This window comes from Penicillium hordei (genome assembly GCF_028827395.1).
Source record: "Penicillium hordei strain IBT 12815 chromosome Unknown utg000001l_segment0_segment0, whole genome shotgun sequence".
NCBI classification, from domain to species: domain Eukaryota; kingdom Fungi; phylum Ascomycota; class Eurotiomycetes; order Eurotiales; family Aspergillaceae; genus Penicillium; species Penicillium hordei.
Window position 1 is genome coordinate 2,529,249 of NW_026623142.1, and position 17,193 is coordinate 2,546,441.

The window sequence follows — 17,193 nt, forward strand, 5'->3', positions numbered from 1 at the left end:
GTATGAGTATTCATTGAGATGAAGACAAAGGACCTAATAATCTATTATATCATGCTCTTTCTATTTTACTTGGTATTACCATAGCCCATTGTATATCGACTTTTTCGGCCTGGGTGGTTTGTGCTCTAGATATAGGATATATTTATTGCCATCAATCTCTACGCCGTCTAAAAAAGAAAACAGACATCAGCCAGTCCCATCCAGTCACAATGGTGGCTGTTTTGATATCTAGCGTACTCGGCATCCTGTCTATACTCTGTCTTCGGCTTCTATGTATTTCACAAGGCCTGGATTTCTTTTCTCTATGTCCGTCTTACGCTGTTTCGGGTGGCCATCTCACGATCTTCACGTTGTTAGTTCATATCCTTTCTACGGTATTTACTTGGTGATCTTATATATGGTTTCTCTTACAGTCCGTCATACTCAATAAAATCCTGAGTTTGATTCATCCTTCTCCTAGTCTCCTTGGTAGTCAAATAATAACAAATATCTCCCTTAATACATCTAGATAATTCGTTCCACATTCTTATATCTGATTTCTTGAATTAACATTGGAACGATTGATCCATACTACCGAATGCAAACCCTTATTTATGATGGACGATGTCATGATTTGCATTGGTCAACATAAATCCTACACTTGTCATCTTCAATGTCTTTCCGTGTTCATCCTTACGAAATTATCGCATATCTGGTGTAAATGGCACCTTAGCTCCTCCTCACCTAGATACTATATATATCTCATCTACCCATGGATCTATCATCGAGTAGTTCTGCTGGAGCAGTCAATGGATAATGCCTGAATAACTGATGGCAATCCACTACGAAATATAAGCTACGAATAAGAACAGCCGGGGAATAAAAAGGGCGAAGATTTACTAAAGGACATGAAATTCATCATAAACCATAGAAATCATGAAATGTCCCTCTCACAAGCACCTTGATATTCTAAGTTTGCTCGGAGCAGTACACGCAAGATGTTAAAATTAACAAACAAGAGCAAAAAGGAAACTGCCCTGCTAGAAAATTAAAAGGATAACCCTCAAGGCCATCCTAACATGCCTTTTTTTTGGCTTTTCATATTTCAGGTAGAGTTGGGGGAAAGGAAACAAAATGCAGAAACCCAGGCAGAAATCCATGTAAATTGCAAAACGAAATGAAAAGGCTAGGAGATAGTCATCTACAGATGACAACCTCAGAATATTTCTCAAAAATCGCTTTGAGATCAATAGGGCGACGAGCAGTTTGAGAGTCATCGTCTGAACTGACAAACAAGGCTTTGAAATCCGGACCAAGGATCTTTGCTGCGTTTCCCTGGAAAACAATTTCATCTTCGTCCAAATCCTCTGGTTGATGATTGTGCTCAACTCGGGAATCAAGGTCTGCTGCAAGAACTTCCTTTTCTTCTGGATGAATAGTGCTGTCGGTGCCGGCGTCAGTTCCAGCTGGAAGGATGACGGCAAGGTCGTCATCAAGATCAATCAACATGCCTTCGGTGACACCTCCTGTGGTGGTCGACACAGGGGGCTCCTTACAATTCTTGGAGTCGCATGCGGGCGAACCTGGCAGATATGGTCGGGATGAGACTGGGATAACACCTTCAACCGCTGGGGGAGGACAGTAGCTGCCGACAGGGGTATCTGGATCTGCTGGGGCAGCATGGGCCGTATGAGCAATGGTCTGGGATAAGGATTTATCGTCACCGTCCAGCCGGACCTCGACCCCCGGAGCTGGCTTATCGCTGCTGTAGCCAACTAACCACCCCGATGAGCTCTCATTTCCTTTTGTTTCGAGAACGGCTGTCTGTGCTGTTTTCATGTTGGCTAGCATACTTGGTGGCAGTTGGACGAATTCCACGTCGTCGTTGAAATCCAAGAGCACCCCTCTAGGTGGCGATGCTCCTGTCACGGCAGATCGAGCTCGAGGCGCCTTGGGACCAGCATCAGGGCAGTTCGACTTGGTCAAAATACTCTTATAGGTACTTGTTGTCTGAGCGCGGACATTTTGTCCGCCGCCGGCGCGACCTGTGGAAACTTCCATCCCGCCCCTGTTGGCTAAATGAGCCCTGCGGTGGCCGTTGTAGGATCCACGGCGGGTGCCGCGCCTGTAGCCATTAAAGGGGGGCTTTTGGTGACATATTGTCAGAACTCAAAGTAAATTTATTTGGCAGAGAGCACTCAGTACTCACAAGGCGGGGAAGATCCTCCTCTTGGAGTCCAGGACATGGCGAAGTTTCAAAACATCTTTTCTCGAAGAGAAGTGCGAGGCTGCCTTCTATCTGGCACATCTCTACTGCTAGCAGCATCTCGTTGTTTTCCACAAGCTGTTCGTCGAGAAAGTCAGTAAAACTTGAGATGAAACTAAAGAAAGTAGCTATGACTTACCCAGTCATGGCATTCGCGAAGGAGGGACTGAGCCTTGCGCATTCTGTCCAATGTTCGAGCAGCCATTTTGAAAAGAAAATATGAAGTTATGCGGAAGAAAAGGTACAATGAGAAGATCAAGATATTAGTTGTTGGGTGTTCAGTGCCGAGGAACTGCAGGGAAGCGTTGGAGCTATTGATAAGACGGTGTGGAAGTAAATGAAGAGTGAGGAATTGCAGTTGACTCATGCAGTCGTTCAAGTTATTGCTAGGAATTAGATACATGCAGAAGGCGATGGATGGTGGGCGAGAAGGTCGAAGATATTTTATACCTCGACCTCACAGTCTCGTCACATTACGCATTCTGATTCTAGCCTCTTCTTAATATCCAGCATCTACATGATCCCCTGCCTGCTGCATCTCGAACGATAACTATGATCTTTTTTGGCCTTTATTTCGCAACATCACCACTGATCTTACGCTTATCGCCATCTTAAATTTCATTCCTTTGCGCAGAAACCCGCTTCACTTCGCTAGCTAGTCTCATCTTATTTGACCCTTCATTCACATACTTTAACTTCGCATCTTAATCATATCTATCTCGTTACTGAACCCCCCTCCTTCTCAACCCCTGGTTACACCCCACTTCTCTCTGCTTGACAGCTTAGCAGTCAGATGCTCATACTTCAGTCTCATATTCTATCTATCTCCCAGCACGATGCCATGGGACCAACCAATGGTCCATTGGACCCAACAAGTCCTGAAAAAATTGACCAGGGCTCGATCTCTGGTCCGTGAGAGTCACCGATTGGTAAGTCATATCTTCATAGCAACATCGGTCTCGCCAGTCGTGTTAACACTCTCATAACACAGCTGGCCAGAAATGACAAGGCCGAGTTGAGCGCTGAGCTTCGTCAGATTGAGTGTGCCCTTGTCATGGTTCTTGAAGATAACCGCCTTATACCTTCGCCCCCTTCGGCACGCCTTGCCCCATCTGTAAGTGATTTATACGAACTCAACATGCATTTGATATTAATACGTCTTTGATAGCCACCACCAACCGGCCTGAGATGTGGCAATCGTCGTAATCGTGGACGATTCACCCGTGGGCCCCCTAATCGCAACTCCAACCCCCAGCCAGTGGGGGAGAGCCAGACTCCGAATTGTGCGAGCACCGCTAGGAATATCCAGATTGTACGGGCTCAATCTATCTCGAGTCAGACGTGTAGGGGTACAAGCACCCCTACGTTTACAGAAGACAAGACGAAAATCACCAAGCCCGCCAAATCTACTACCATACCCCCATCGCAAGGCGTGCTTGTGGACTTCGATGAAGATTCAACAGTCGTTGAACTGCTGCCAGGCATTGTGGCTGCCATGGAAGCATTGGAAATTGTTCACAGTGAACCCAAAGGCCAGCTGGAAATGTGCTGATCCGGCTAGACGGCGATCAACAGACTTGGGATTTCTCGTGGTAGTGGAGCACATTTGATTTTTTTTGTTCTTTCGCTTTGTTTTTTGACCTAGCATTTGTAATTATCTCAATGCATGGGTGTGTGTTTCTGGAGAAGTCATTCTCCATACCTGATAGAGTAGAGCTCACGGAGATGAAGAAGTCGAAAATAAGACGAGTATTGGCCCCCGATATTTGCTTTCCAGAAAGGATTAAGGCGCGGGTGAATTCACTTGTAAAGGCATAAAAATCTTTATGTGGATTACTGCTTCCTGGTTTATTTCCCGGCCTTGTTGTTTTCAATGGGAGGATATGGTTAAAAACACTATATACATCTAATCTCAGATCTATAGTTAACTGAGTACGAACAAGTGCTATGGAGTAGGTATAGAAGCACTAAGCTAGAAGAGGCAACTCCACACTGGCTCACCGAATTTGACGCAGAACTTCAACATTAATAATTGGAGAAGACGTGTGTTGCATAACTATTTGAAATCAGACAACGTCATCATACAAGTCTGAAGCAAAAGCAACCAATAACCAGATCCCCTTACATTCCCCGTACCACATCCCTTAGGTTCCAAGGTGTACAACATACATAACAACATTTCGAGATATTGTACGGAGTAGATCTAATGACGTGTGTGTAATGTAATGTATGTGTAGATCGGAGATTGTCACATTCCTTCTAGAAGGATACCTTCTGAAAACAACCAGTTGCCAGGGTGGTTGCTGGGATGTAAAATATACTGATCAGGGGTTTGCTTATCTATTATCAGCTCCCCCTATCGCCGCACTTAGCAACGCATAACCGAGAATGAGATTGGAGCAAAAGAACCACGATCTGTCATTTTACGCCCATGCCCAACACTAGTGATCTGCGTGCCTGCCCAGTGCTTGGTGTGTCTACCGGTGCCTGGCGACGGGGCTAATAACCGGGGCAGATAAGGTTAGATAGTTCGGGATTGCCGTTGTAATAGGCAGGAGAGAGGAGATTCACTGATCAAAGTCTTGGGGAGTCTTGGGGGCGAAAGTGAGCTCCCTAGTGCGGAAGACAAGTGCTTGGTGCCGAGCGCGCCGAGAGAGAAAATTGAGCGTGGCGAGCTCTTGGAAGCCTACCGTAGCCTAATGCGAAGCTCCCACATGGATTAAAATTATCGAATTTTGGGGCTGATTCCTACTCTTTGTCCTACTGGCCACATTTATCTTCGATCGGCCTAATTGGTTCGGCTTAAGACACCTAGTGAACGTAAACCGGAAGTCTGATTTAAAGGGGTATCATAGTATACAACTCCATAATATACATCATACATAGTATACTAAATTGTACTCTTCACTAGGTATAGTGTATATGAATTATAATATTGAACCATGTACTCCGTACAGAGTACCACATTGTCTCAACTGCAGATCAATGTAAAGTGTTATCTCCGCAGATAAAGGGAAAGTGGAAAAAGTACCAATGCTTGCGCTAGTATTATATCCATTGTACACTAATTTCCGGCTGCAAACACCTGGGGCTGTCTCAGTTTTAAACGGTCATAGATTGTGTATTTTGGGAATTGGGATAAATTAATTTGACTCAAAGCTGGGATTGGTTGAATGAGCTAAATTATCTTGTAGGCATGACCATCTATTTTTTTTTTTTTCTTTGTCGTACCACGTTACACGACCCCAAGGGGTTATTATCACCTAGGCAAGATCATCAGCTGGTCATAGGTGACCCCTAAAATGACCCTTAAAATACCAGAATTCTCGTTTAATACCATCCAATACCATGCACAGACGAAAATCCCCCGAACCTCTCCACAAAAGAAAAAGGAAAAAAATAAATAATATAAAATATAAAATAAAAGGAACCAATGGCCAATCAAAATCGTTCCTTGGTTAGAAAATTGACCCTTTCTGACTTCGACCAGTGGACCCTCCCTTCCAAGATTGGACGGAGTTCATCCTGATTGGGTTAGTTTCTGTCAATTTCACGTTTTCATGTTTTCACGTTTTCATGTTTTCATGTTTTCAGAGCCATGGGAGCGGAATATCATATTAATAACTATTCGCTTCCCCTCCGTTTTCATTCTCTTTCCAGCGAGAACTTGCTTTCGTTCTGTTATAATTATCGCCCTTGCAGTGAATTTATCTTCACTTGCTGCCTCTCGTTTATATCACATTATATCACATTAACTTGCATTGTTGCCCCCTTTTCTTCGCTTCCCCACACTTTCCCTCATTTCCTGTGGCTTGGATTCAAATTCTTGGTTATTCTGTCATTTCCACTGTATATACCAGCAGTACATAATAATGGTCCGCTTTGTCACACCTTTGGTCCTGGCCTCGCTGTCAGTGACCGCTTTCGCCGCGCAATCCTGCAGTTCCAGCAGCCAGTGCGACGAGAAATACCCTTGCTGTTCCCGTGAGTGATATCCACCCCCCCCCTAAGATCGCAATTCATAGCTAACCGATTTTCCAATACAGAATATGGTGAGTGCGGTACTGGTGCGTACTGCCTCGGTGGTTGCGACCCTCTCGCCTCGTTCTCTCTCGATTCCTGCGCGCCTATGCCCGTCTGCGAGAGCAAGACTTACACCTGGGACAACCTCGACAATGCGGTCACCCAGGACAAGTACCTGGGTAACGCCAGCGCTGCTGACTGGACCTACAGCGGAAAGGTTAAGACCGAGGATGGCAATCTGATCATGACTATGCCTGCCAAGAGTGTCGGTACTCTCTTCGCCAACAACCACTACATCTGGTACGGCAAGATTTCTGGAAAGTTTAAGAGCTCCCGCGGCAAGGGTGTCGTGACCGCTTTCATTCTTCTGTCCGATGTTAAGGACGAGATTGACTACGAGTGGGTCGGTGCCGATTTGACCGCCGTGCAGACCAACTACTACTGGCAGGGTGTTCTGGACTGTAAGTCGAGAAAAGAATGACCTGATCCGAATCATCAATACTAACTGGATGGATTAGGGCACAACAGCGGCAACATCAGCGTGGATGGCGGGGACACCTTCAATGACTGGCACACCTACGAGATCGACTGGACCCCTGAGAAGGTGGACTGGGTCGTCGACGGCACCGTTCATCGCACCCTGAAGAAGGCCGACACCTACAATGAGACCTCCAAGCAGTACGAGTTCCCCCAGACACCCTCCCGCCTTCAAATGTCTCTCTGGCCCGCCGGCCAGTCCAGCAACGCCCAGGGTACCATCGACTGGGCTGGTGGTGAGATCGACTGGAACAGCGAGGACATCAAAACCGTCGGCTACGACTATGCCACCGTCGGTGAGGTCAGCGTGAAGTGCTACGATCCTCCCTCCGATGCCACCAAGAGCGGCAGCAAGTCTTACCTCTACACCAAATCCGCTGCCCTGGAGGGCGATATCTCCATCACCAACAACAACACCGTCCTTGCCTCCCTCGGCGCCACCGGTCTCAACATGGACCTCGGCGCTAACAAGTCAAGCACTGGCTCCAACAGCATCCCCACCAGTAACGGTGGCTCTGGTGGCATGACCAGCAACACCACTTCTGAGAGTTCCGGCTCTGGCACTTCCACCACCGATGGCTCGGAGACTTCCACTACGGGCTTTACCCAGGGCACTCCTACTGGCAACGGTGCGGCCGGCCAGAACGAACGTGTCCTCCGCAGCTCGCTCTTCGGCGTCCTGGTGGCTCTTGTTGTCCTTGTGACACTGTAAATCTTTTGCTGGTTTGATATATATCAGCATTTTACCTTTTTTATCTTCTTCTTTCTTGCCATGCTTATTGCACAGCATTTTTTAAAGTATATTTTTTTGTTGACTACTGTGCAACCCCCTTGGCGTCTGTCTCTGACTGGCCTTGAACAAATCACTTAATGAACTACTTTGTTCCTTATATCTCTTTTTCTTTTTTTTCCCCTTCATCTTCTTCTCTCATTAGGTTGTGATGTTCAACGGTCAACCTGCATACGAATCTGCAATTTCCCTCCGTTTTTGTTCGATACACCTACCTGGCGTTTGTTTGTTTTTTTTTTTTTTTTTTGGCCGATTCATGCTGTCAATCCCTTTCTGATTTATACGATGTACCGCTACTCCGGTAGTGATTTGTGATTCCCCGCACATGACTGGAAGATAGCTACAAATCCGTGATCTTTTGTTCATATATACCAGATTTCAAACTACTCCCCATGGCCTTCCCTTTCCGCTTCTAACGTGACTTTGAGTATTTCATGATCAGTAAGCTTTGATATTGAGAATACGGAATGACATGAAAGATCACAGAAAAGAGCCGGCAACGAAAAAACTTCGCTTCTAGAAGCCGTGAACGCGAAAAAAAGGACCACATCCACCTATCAAAAATGTTCAACCCGGCTTTACGGCGATGTCTCAACCTTGATATTTGCCTCCCGCACTTCTAATTCCTCCTCGGTAGGCTTCCTTGCCCACACACGGTTCCTAAAATAAATCAGCACAAACCAAGCCAGCGATGCAATCCGAAAGAAAACCTACGCAGGTTCATAAGCATGAATGTGCGGATTGTTCAGCTCTTTGCGCACTTTAGCCAAATACACCTGCACCTCCTCCTTTGTCCACGGCACCGGCTCCCCATAGTGAGTGAGCAGCCACATCGCCCAACCTTCTAGAGCGGCGTTCCAATGGCCATGCTGGAGGTGTCCGGTCTCCTTGAGTATATTATCCTTGGCCCAAGGCCCGAGGGGAATTTTGTACTTTTCCTCATGCACGTCCACGAACCCGGCTTCTTCGATTGCGTCGCGCATCGTTTCGTGGGTTCTGAGGGACCGTCCAGCTCGCTCAGAGCATCTAATAAACATGTTGCCCCACCCATATAGCTGGTGATCTTTCCTCAGGGTACCGTCATCGCTATAGACTCGCACGTCTAATTCCATTTGTTCGATCCAGCCACCCGGCTCTAGGGCGCTATTGCGAAAAAGAAATTAGGTGCGATGTCTCAGGAAATCGATTGATAGGGGTCGAAACTCACTCGTAAGCCTGTTTGTATAGCTTGTGCCATCCCTCAGGAGGGAATGCGCCGTACATTAGGCGCATATGGATAAAGTCAAAGGGCTCCCTCCATGTCCACTCGCGAAGCACATCATCCACCTCGAAGATGCAGTTCGGTGGCATCCATGTCACAGGTGGAGGGAAAATATCCACTCCGCGGATGGTAGCTAATTGGTTTTAGTTAAGGGGAGTTCAGTCAAGAATAGGAGGAGTCGAATCAAGAAATCCAGTACCTGACGGATAGCGATCGGCAACGTCACTAAGAACTTGTTAGAGGTTCTCTTAAAAAGAGTTACTCGTGGACTTACATTGCCCAATTCCCTTGGCCCGTTCCGATGTCCAAAATATTCTATACTGCGTGATTAGCGAAAGGTTTGAGCAAGGATCACCGCGGTATAAATTCACCTTGGGCGAATCGCGGATAGGGGCCCGGAAAAGAGGATTCGGCTGATCGTAATCTAGCACGAGAAACATCATATGGCTGAGTCCGTTAATATCACAGCATTTCTAGCTATTGAGGATTGAAAGGTATGGGGGCAGGATGCAGTTTACCCAATCTCAAAGGCCTCGAATTGCTGTTCGTCAGAAGGACCCCTTGGTATGGTTATTATACGCAAAACAACATCGCTTTGTCATGACTAACCAGTAGTCATCTTCTTTAATGGCTTGATATCTACAATATCGGGTTAGTATTAGAAAGCGATCGTAGACTAGAAGTATACTGACCTTCGGCCGTTCTCTAGCCGTCCTCTCGCGATCACGGATGCGATAGAGGTGGTATCCCTACATACTTTGAGAATGCTGTCATAGATATAATTCGCAGTGACCCTCCACTCACGACTGAAGGTCCTGTGCATCCCTGCCGTAGTAACTTTCCATAGCGTAGAAATCGGGGTCCTAGGTGAGCGGTGAGAATGACCCAATCAGATTATAAAAGCACCACTTACCACCGCGATTTCTTCCGTTTCTTCCGTTTTGATCATTTTTCCCATGTTGTCGACACTTTTCTCAAAGGCAGGGTATATTGACAAGGTATATTGACAAGGGAGGAAAAGGTGGAGAGTGAAAGTGTCGGAACGGGAACGGGGGTATCCTGGGGGGGTCCACAGCCGTTAAACTGGTAACTAGCAATGTGTAAGCCACAGCCCTAGAGTATAACCGAATTGGGACTAGATTGAGGATTTGATACTCAAAGAAGAAGTAGCGCCATGTTATCTGACTGGTCAGCCGCGTCAGCAATCTGCCATGTGGCACCATAACGCGGGAAATTGTGATGTACATGCACGGCGTACACATGGGCATATGTGGGTGATGTCTTTGTATGTTGTACCTAATTTCATACTCATTTCTTAATCCATCTACAACCCATCTACAATACATGGATAACAAATTTGTTGTAAATCCTTTGTGCACATAGGTACATGTTTGCCATATTCCCCTCTTACTACATCCCAGACCACAAGTCCTAAACTACCCATCCTTCCACCTGGCCATCCTCAGAACAAGGCTCATGAACCACCTTGAAGCTTATTTCATAAGTTGCATCAAAGCTTGCTCCCTCCCCAACAGAAATCAAGTAAGCCATGCGAGCTCACAGAGAAGTAAATCGCCGACCTTGACTGCCTTTGTGAATAGGCCTCGTCCTTGGGATTTGGTTTGCCGGACTGTCACCGGGCCAACCCATGTCGCATGGTCCAGGAGTGGCGGGTAGGTCTTCGATGCTTTTTCCTGCATTATCTTGAAGTTGTATCCGCCCTTCTTTTGTTCTAAAAGTCGTGCAATAGCTTCAATCGTTCTTGGCACCGACATCTTCGGGATGTTTCTTGCAGAGTTTCGTGAATACATCGCAGCTTTCCCAGAACCTTCTCAGATGGTATAGGGTTTGGGCTTTGCCTCAAAGGGCTTTATCGGATTTTGGGCCTGCTGGAACGGTATCGAGATCATGCAGAGCTGCATCCTACTCATGGACCTGGAAAGAGGCCAAGCCCCGGTAGTACAGAAGGTAATGCATTTCTTCCTCTGTCGGCGAACACTCCAATCCTTTGGTGTAACTATCACTGTGATCAGCATTCTCTCGCCGTTGAAAAGTCTACTAGGACACTTTACCATTCAGTGGCAGAATAAAATTTGCTCCGGTTGAGATATTCGTTGCCCAACCTTAGCCAGTCCCTAGCCATCCACTGAGAGGTTTCATCCTCTGGAAGCTGCTCTCGCCAAGCTGATGGGACCATCTTGTCGAACAATGGGATGAGCAAGATATCAGAAACGTGATCAACTCTGACCCCGTATTCTCCAACGGACGTCAAAGTTAGGTATGGCTCCTTCACAAGCAAAATCCGCCCTTTACCAACAGAGCTATCATGGCAGCGGAGCTTCTTGTTCAACATTTGGAGCGGGATCGCATCTTTATTTCCGTGTTCCACAATGGCCATAGCTGCAGTCATCTTCTCTGCCTGGGTGATTGATCTAACTAGGATGTAATAGCCCCGATGATGAGTTTCAAGAAGCAAATCCTTGAACATGACCTTTTTCAGGCCTTCCAGCTGAGAGAGACATGGTGGATAGATGGGAGGGGCAAAGGAGACATCCACCGTGCTGGCGCTAGCTCGTCCCCGTGGCTGATCTTTGTTCATCTTTTGTCGGTACTTGAATTGTTTCAAGAGTTTATGTCGTGTCACTTTTGGTTTGAATTGCATACCCTTGACGGCCTCGTCAGCTTCAAGAGCCCGGTTGTGCTCGCTCAAGAGCTTCTCACTCTCTGGGTCCTGGAGAAACATGTTCATTTTCGAAGTTCTTGTTTCCTTTTTGGGAGTTAATCTACTGATGGAGCAAATGGCTGATGGAGCTGATCCTGCCAATGATATTGAAGGTATGTTCGATTGAAATGGGCGACGATAGAGCAAGGTGATTGGGTGATGTAAAAGCTATCTGTATGTTAACAAACATCAAGAGAGAGAAGCACGCGAGGATTAAATGCAGGTAAGCGTTAGACCATCTGGTTTAAATTGGCAGCTGCGACCTTCGAATGTTCTAACTGGGGTGATACAACCGGATTTGTGCACGTGAGTTTTATACTACAATCTGAGAAGGTTACCTAGGTGAGGTTATGGGAAAAGGGCATACCTGCCCATATCCATCAGGCTATGCTAAAGAGGTGCCTTTGACAATGCAGTCCGTAGATAAAGTCAATTCTCTGATCATAGAAGACTCTTGGCCATATAGCTGTTTTATGTTGATCAGACAGCTACCATTGAGCAGCCTTTTTTCTTCTTATTTCAGTATATAACTACCTACCAATCTAGGTAATGGTTATCGAAGTGTTTTATTGCTTCGATATGAGAACTGAGGCTACAAGGTATAGCACCGGTTGAACAAGACAGGGAGTGCTTTTCATGTAGTATAGCTTCATATAATGATGCTCTAGATGTCCATGGGTAAGAACATTGAAATCTATCACAGCTTATGACATTTAATATTTGGCTTTGTCCATGCCATATATGTTTGACTTCATACTCTCTTTGCGCTTATCTCACCAAGCTGTCTTCCATAATAATCCTTCCATTTTTCTTTCTTGACATCTTGTAGAACATATGGTCTACACTACATAACTACTCTCCTAGGTAGTTGGGCATTTATAGTAACGTTGTTTACCTTCAATAAAGTCTTTGTCCCGTACTTGAAAGGTTGTGTACATAATATACAGCTACCCCTTTCATAATGAGTTACCCCCAAAAAGTCATGTAGATAGGTAAAGGAATTCTTTCCTGTGGAGTAAACAGGGTAGCAACATAGAAGGCTTGGGCTTTAGCTCACTTTCGCTTCACTGTCACTACGTTACGTGGCCTAACATTATTCACGGTGCTCTATCAATGGCAGCATTACTTTATCATTGCGCAATGCCCGCTTCTTGCTTCTTCGTATATGGTTTTCCAACTCGGTTTTGGGACATGTTCTAACGCAAAGTTATCTAGCACTTCACTCACCCACAAGTTTGCTTCACGTATGACAACCAAAGCCTTCCTAGCTAGTCTCAATCTACACAACTCACTTGAGACTCACATCGCAGTCAACAATCGTCCTTCCGAAATCCACAAAGAGCGGATACAACCAACAAACTAAATAGGCATTCTACCTCGAACCGCACCAACATAGAGCAAAGCTCTCTTAAGGCAGATGAACACAGAGAGCAATAAACCTCGTATGTCATCTACGCGAGCTGGACCAACATGTGTCTATTTGTGGAGACCCACTACTCCAATTGCAAGCATACGTGCTTCGAGCTCTACATCTTTTGTCGCGAAATCCTCCACCAACTAAATCGCATCAATGATCCGGAGCAACGAAGAGACTACGATTTACCATTTGACTCTGATTTTCCTACCTGCCAGCCATACAAAATCAAAATGAGATCAGCCACGCTTCGTCCGGATATGGGTTATCTGAGTGTCATTTCAGAGAGCAATATCGTGCACCAGATTATGGATTTGGTAGAGAACTGTCCTGATTGTAAAGCAAAAGGGTTGTGATTTCGATTGGTGCATTGTGAGATAAGGATGTTTGGTGATGAGGTGACATGTAACTATGCAATTGTATTGAAGTTGATTTTACTGGGTGATCTTGAAGTTCAAGGAGAGAATAGCACTCAAAATACCAATGCTTATTTGATAAGATCAGCGTCAGTTGTACACGGATGTTCGAGGAAGTGAGATATCGGTTTGTATATATGTATGATGGTGATGATAATGATGATGATAATGATGATGATAAAACCCCGAAATATCCACAGAGATGCTTAATACAGAAATCCAACAGAATGGGAAAAATACCGAGTGGTGGCTGTCGTTTAGTGTGCAGCACCACATCCACAATCATCGGCAGATCGCTTCCTGAAGTCTCCATGGTAAGTGTCTAGTCCATCGGTGTGGAAGTTCAAGCCAAGGCGATCACCCATCCAATCGTATGATTGTGAGATTCCAGACTTGGTGTCTTGTAGCAACTTTGTGACGTTGTCGACGTTGAGATCAAGATAGTCAGCAAGGAAGTCTCCCACGTCGGTATTCTCGTTGTTGCCAACTAGTGGCCAAGCGTCCTTGGTAGACGACGCATAAATGTTGACGTCAACAGCTATAACGAAATTAGCATACTGTCATGGGTCACTGGTCGAGACTATCTTACCAGAATGTCCATGAGTACTCCAACCGACCTGGGCGCGGCGGCTGATCATATCCGCGAACACATACGCCGCAGTGACGTCGGGGACGGGGTGAAGCAAGGCATCTATTTCATGGTCTGTAGCATCATCAATGGCAAGCCCATCCTTAAGAGCTTGCCGGACCCAAGCCTGTTTAGCCGAATCCTTGGCGTCCTTTCCTGGCCCAGAAAGATATTCTTTTAGTTGAGCGGCAAGGTATTCGGCAGAGTGGCTTGCCTTGTCCAGGACACTCGGAAGCCACAAATAGTCAGGGTAGGTCTTGTGCAGCTGGCGTGCTGCGGAAAGACCGCCGGTCTCGTGGTCAGATGTGCTCACAATCACGCCAGGAGTGGAGTCATTCTCCAGGAACTCGAGCGCGGCAGCAAAGGCCTTGTCGTATGCCAGTACCTCGTGAACCTGAGCGGCAGGATCATTGCCATGGCCGGCATGGTCGATGCGAGAACCCTCGATCATGACAAAGAACCCTTGCTCGCTGTCCTCAGTGGCCTTGCTCAAGGCCTTCAAGGCAGTGCGAGTCATCTCCTCCAAAGAGGGATAGGTCTCATTTTGAGTACGTCGATCAATCTCGAACGGGATATCCCCGCTAGCGAAGAGACCTAGCAGTGGTAAAGTGACATTATCGCCGCCCTTCAGGCTATCGAAGCCCACACGGTCATCGATATAACCAAACCCATTCTGAGCAGCAACCTTTATCATATCATGATCATCACCACGGCAGCTACCAGCCTGTGAGTTAGGCAAGAAATGGCACCGTCCACCACCAAGCAGAAGATCTACTACCCGGCCGAGCGGATGCTCTCCAACTTCTTGCGCGGCAATCAGATCTTCGTAGTTCCGCAGATTGGCATGCGAGGCAAAGCATGCTGGAGTCGCATCCGTCAGGCGGGTGGTCACAACCAGACCTGTCTTATAACCAGCCAACGCAGCCGCCTCGAGCACAGTCCCACAAGGCGAGTGGTCAGGAAGCACTGAGATAGCAGAATTGTAGCTCTTACGACCGCATGAAAAGGCCGTGGCTCCAGCAGCAGAGTCCGTCACCAAGCTCGAGCTTGACCGTGTTCGCGAAGTTCCAATGTGGTGTTTATCCAAGACCAGAATGTCGTCGAATGGCAGATCATGCGTGTATTGCCGGTATCCTCGAGTCAGCGAGAGACTAGTAGGACCCATGCCGTCAGACACCATGAAGATCAGGTTCCGCTTGCCCGTCGGCTTGCCTCCTGGGCCCCAGGTTGTATTTGACGGATAATGGCCGTGAGGCTCCGCTGACTTGTGTGGGTAGATCACGGCCAGCACAATTACCAAGATTGTTGCAATAAGGGCCCAGGAAAACACTCCAATTTCCCGCCAGGAAGGCCAGACGCGTCGTTTGATTTGGGGGGCCGTTCGCTCGCCGGTCAGGAGGGCGTAGTCCTCCTCTTCATTTCGGATCGACGAGCCGTCATCGGACAGGCGCGGAGGTAGGAGGGACTCTTCCCGCGCCATAGCTAACGTAAAGACAAAATCGGACAAGACTGAAGAAATACAAGCCCGAGAACTTCGATTGCGAGCTTCCCTTGGAAGGTTGTGTTGACTCACGTGGACCTTGAACCCTGGGGTGGAGGTGAGGAGATAAGGATAAGATAACAGGGCACGCCCCGAGGTCACGTTTCCTGCATCACAGCCGTATCAAGGGGTCGGGTAACATGTAACTATGCAACGTATAAGAACTACACCTGCCCTTTCGTACAACCGAGGAAGGTAAGGAGAAGAATTGTTTCATTTTGAACCGGCCTAGGCCATATATACTCAAATTATCTATATGATACATGTCATTTCTCAAGAGAACCCTATTAAGCCCTAGAGAGGTCTAGCCTTCCATCCAATAGGAATCATGGCAGCAGCAATCTCAGTAACACCGCGCTCCGTAGCAAGCAGATTGAACTGCGCGGCCGCATTCCGGGTATCGAGGACATCCACCCGAATACCCAATGAGTTGATGTGACGCTTAGTTTCAGGTGAGAGCGGGAATATCGAGCCACCAAGACCAAGAATGAGCATATCTGTGGTGGACCTGTTAGCAAATCGAAGAGTTATTTTGCGGTCAAGTCCAAGCATGTCATGTTCGTGGACGAAGGCAAATATCTGGGACCAAAAAAGCGAAGAGCAAGAGTCAACATACCAGGCTTTGGCCAGACAAGATTCAACAACCCCCAGACCGACTCATCAAGCTCAAATTGCCCTTTGGCATTGAGCATAGCATCCTTGGCGACACGGTCGCTCTCCGCACCCTCGACAGCCTTCCACGGCCGCCAGGCAAATGCCTCACCGCCGACCAGCAACAACCCATCACCGTTGGTAAGCTTGACACCATTGTTCAGATGGAACCCGGAATCGAGGCATGCATCAATGGCCGTCGTTGGCGCAGGGATGTTACCCAGTACGTTCAACGCATCAAAGTTGGTTTGAGTGTCTTCTTTGGACTCCGGGCCGCGGTCGTGGCTGACTGGTTTGTGCGCATGCGAGCGAGGAATCATGCGGGTTGGTCGGATGGGTGAGCTATAGTTTCGGCGTGTTGAGGGCATTTCAGTGTTAGGATTTGAGACGACGCATGGTGCTGCGGTTGCTAATGGGATCTGGCAGAATCGAGCCAAGTTCGAGGTGCGACGGGAGCTGGCTAGGGAGGTGCGCAAGACGCGGAGGAGTTGCGGCGACGGTGAATGCATTGATGCGATATGTTCGATAGAGTGGGTGGTTCAAGCTGGTTCTGTATTGTACAGCCTCTCGGTGATGTAGTGGCTTGGATGATGGTTAGTGTCACGTGAAGTAAAGCTTTCTTCCCCCGGGTCTTGGCGAAAAGAACTAGCGGCCCCGAGACATGGACATACATATCAACACCCACTAACGCCTCTACACGAGTCTAGAAGCGAGTCTAAAATATCGCGCATTAACACGTAGCAATATATAGGAAGAAGAACGGTTGGACATTCTAAAGAAACCGGGAGGGGCTCTATGTTGAATGAGCATCTACTTGAGTTAAATCCTGGTCTATCAGATATAAATGCAGTTAAGCAAGCAATTGGGTGCGCTCCACGTTAATTGAATTCTTCTTATATTAATATTGAGCCTAGCAATTAATCTATTTTGATTTTGCAGGAGTCCCAACCCTGACCTTCTGCGCCT

General features: G+C 47.1%; 7 protein-coding genes across 7 annotated transcripts; 2 read left to right on the forward strand and 5 right to left on the reverse strand.

Annotated features, from left to right (window-relative positions):
• Positions 1-1,176: 1,176 nt before the first annotated feature.
• N7537_000953 (uncharacterized protein) lies at positions 1,177-2,450 on the reverse strand (the record flags this gene model as incomplete). The annotated part of the gene is made up of 3 exons (XM_056892011.1): positions 1,177-2,124; positions 2,189-2,323; positions 2,385-2,450. 3 exons carry the CDS (start codon positions 2,448-2,450, stop codon positions 1,177-1,179), a joined length of 1,149 nt encoding a protein of 382 aa, XP_056757006.1.
• A 631-nt stretch (positions 2,451-3,081) lies between these two features.
• On the forward strand, positions 3,082-3,797 carry N7537_000954 (uncharacterized protein; the record flags this gene model as incomplete). The annotated part of the gene is made up of 3 exons (XM_056892012.1): positions 3,082-3,174; positions 3,237-3,359; positions 3,414-3,797. The coding sequence occupies 3 exons, from the start codon at positions 3,082-3,084 to the stop codon at positions 3,795-3,797; spliced, it is 600 nt and encodes a 199-aa protein (XP_056757007.1).
• Positions 3,798-6,117: 2,320 nt separating this feature from the next.
• utr2 (putative cell wall glucanase (Utr2)) lies at positions 6,118-7,517 on the forward strand (the record flags this gene model as incomplete). Its single annotated transcript, XM_056892013.1, has 3 exons — positions 6,118-6,229; positions 6,292-6,729; positions 6,787-7,517. The coding sequence occupies 3 exons, from the start codon at positions 6,118-6,120 to the stop codon at positions 7,515-7,517; spliced, it is 1,281 nt and encodes a 426-aa protein (XP_056757008.1).
• Positions 7,518-8,173: 656 nt separating this feature from the next.
• On the reverse strand, positions 8,174-9,814 carry N7537_000956 (class I SAM-dependent methyltransferase; the record flags this gene model as incomplete). Its single annotated transcript, XM_056892014.1, has 11 exons — positions 8,174-8,255; positions 8,310-8,738; positions 8,803-8,989; positions 9,056-9,081; positions 9,131-9,171; positions 9,228-9,303; positions 9,375-9,416; positions 9,466-9,495; positions 9,549-9,605; positions 9,661-9,719; positions 9,770-9,814. 11 exons carry the CDS (start codon positions 9,812-9,814, stop codon positions 8,174-8,176), a joined length of 1,074 nt encoding a protein of 357 aa, XP_056757009.1.
• Positions 9,815-10,924: 1,110 nt separating this feature from the next.
• N7537_000957 (uncharacterized protein) lies at positions 10,925-11,605 on the reverse strand (the record flags this gene model as incomplete). The annotated part of the gene is made up of 1 exon (XM_056892015.1): positions 10,925-11,605. One exon carries the CDS (start codon positions 11,603-11,605, stop codon positions 10,925-10,927), a length of 681 nt encoding a protein of 226 aa, XP_056757010.1.
• Positions 11,606-13,665: 2,060 nt separating this feature from the next.
• N7537_000958 (alkaline phosphatase) lies at positions 13,666-15,516 on the reverse strand (the record flags this gene model as incomplete). The annotated part of the gene is made up of 2 exons (XM_056892016.1): positions 13,666-13,946; positions 13,998-15,516. The coding sequence occupies 2 exons, from the start codon at positions 15,514-15,516 to the stop codon at positions 13,666-13,668; spliced, it is 1,800 nt and encodes a 599-aa protein (XP_056757011.1).
• Positions 15,517-15,870: 354 nt separating this feature from the next.
• N7537_000959 (Mth938-like domain-containing protein) lies at positions 15,871-16,736 on the reverse strand (the record flags this gene model as incomplete). Its single annotated transcript, XM_056892017.1, has 2 exons — positions 15,871-16,073; positions 16,193-16,736. 2 exons carry the CDS (start codon positions 16,734-16,736, stop codon positions 15,871-15,873), a joined length of 747 nt encoding a protein of 248 aa, XP_056757012.1.
• Between the last annotated feature and the right edge of the window lie 457 nt (positions 16,737-17,193).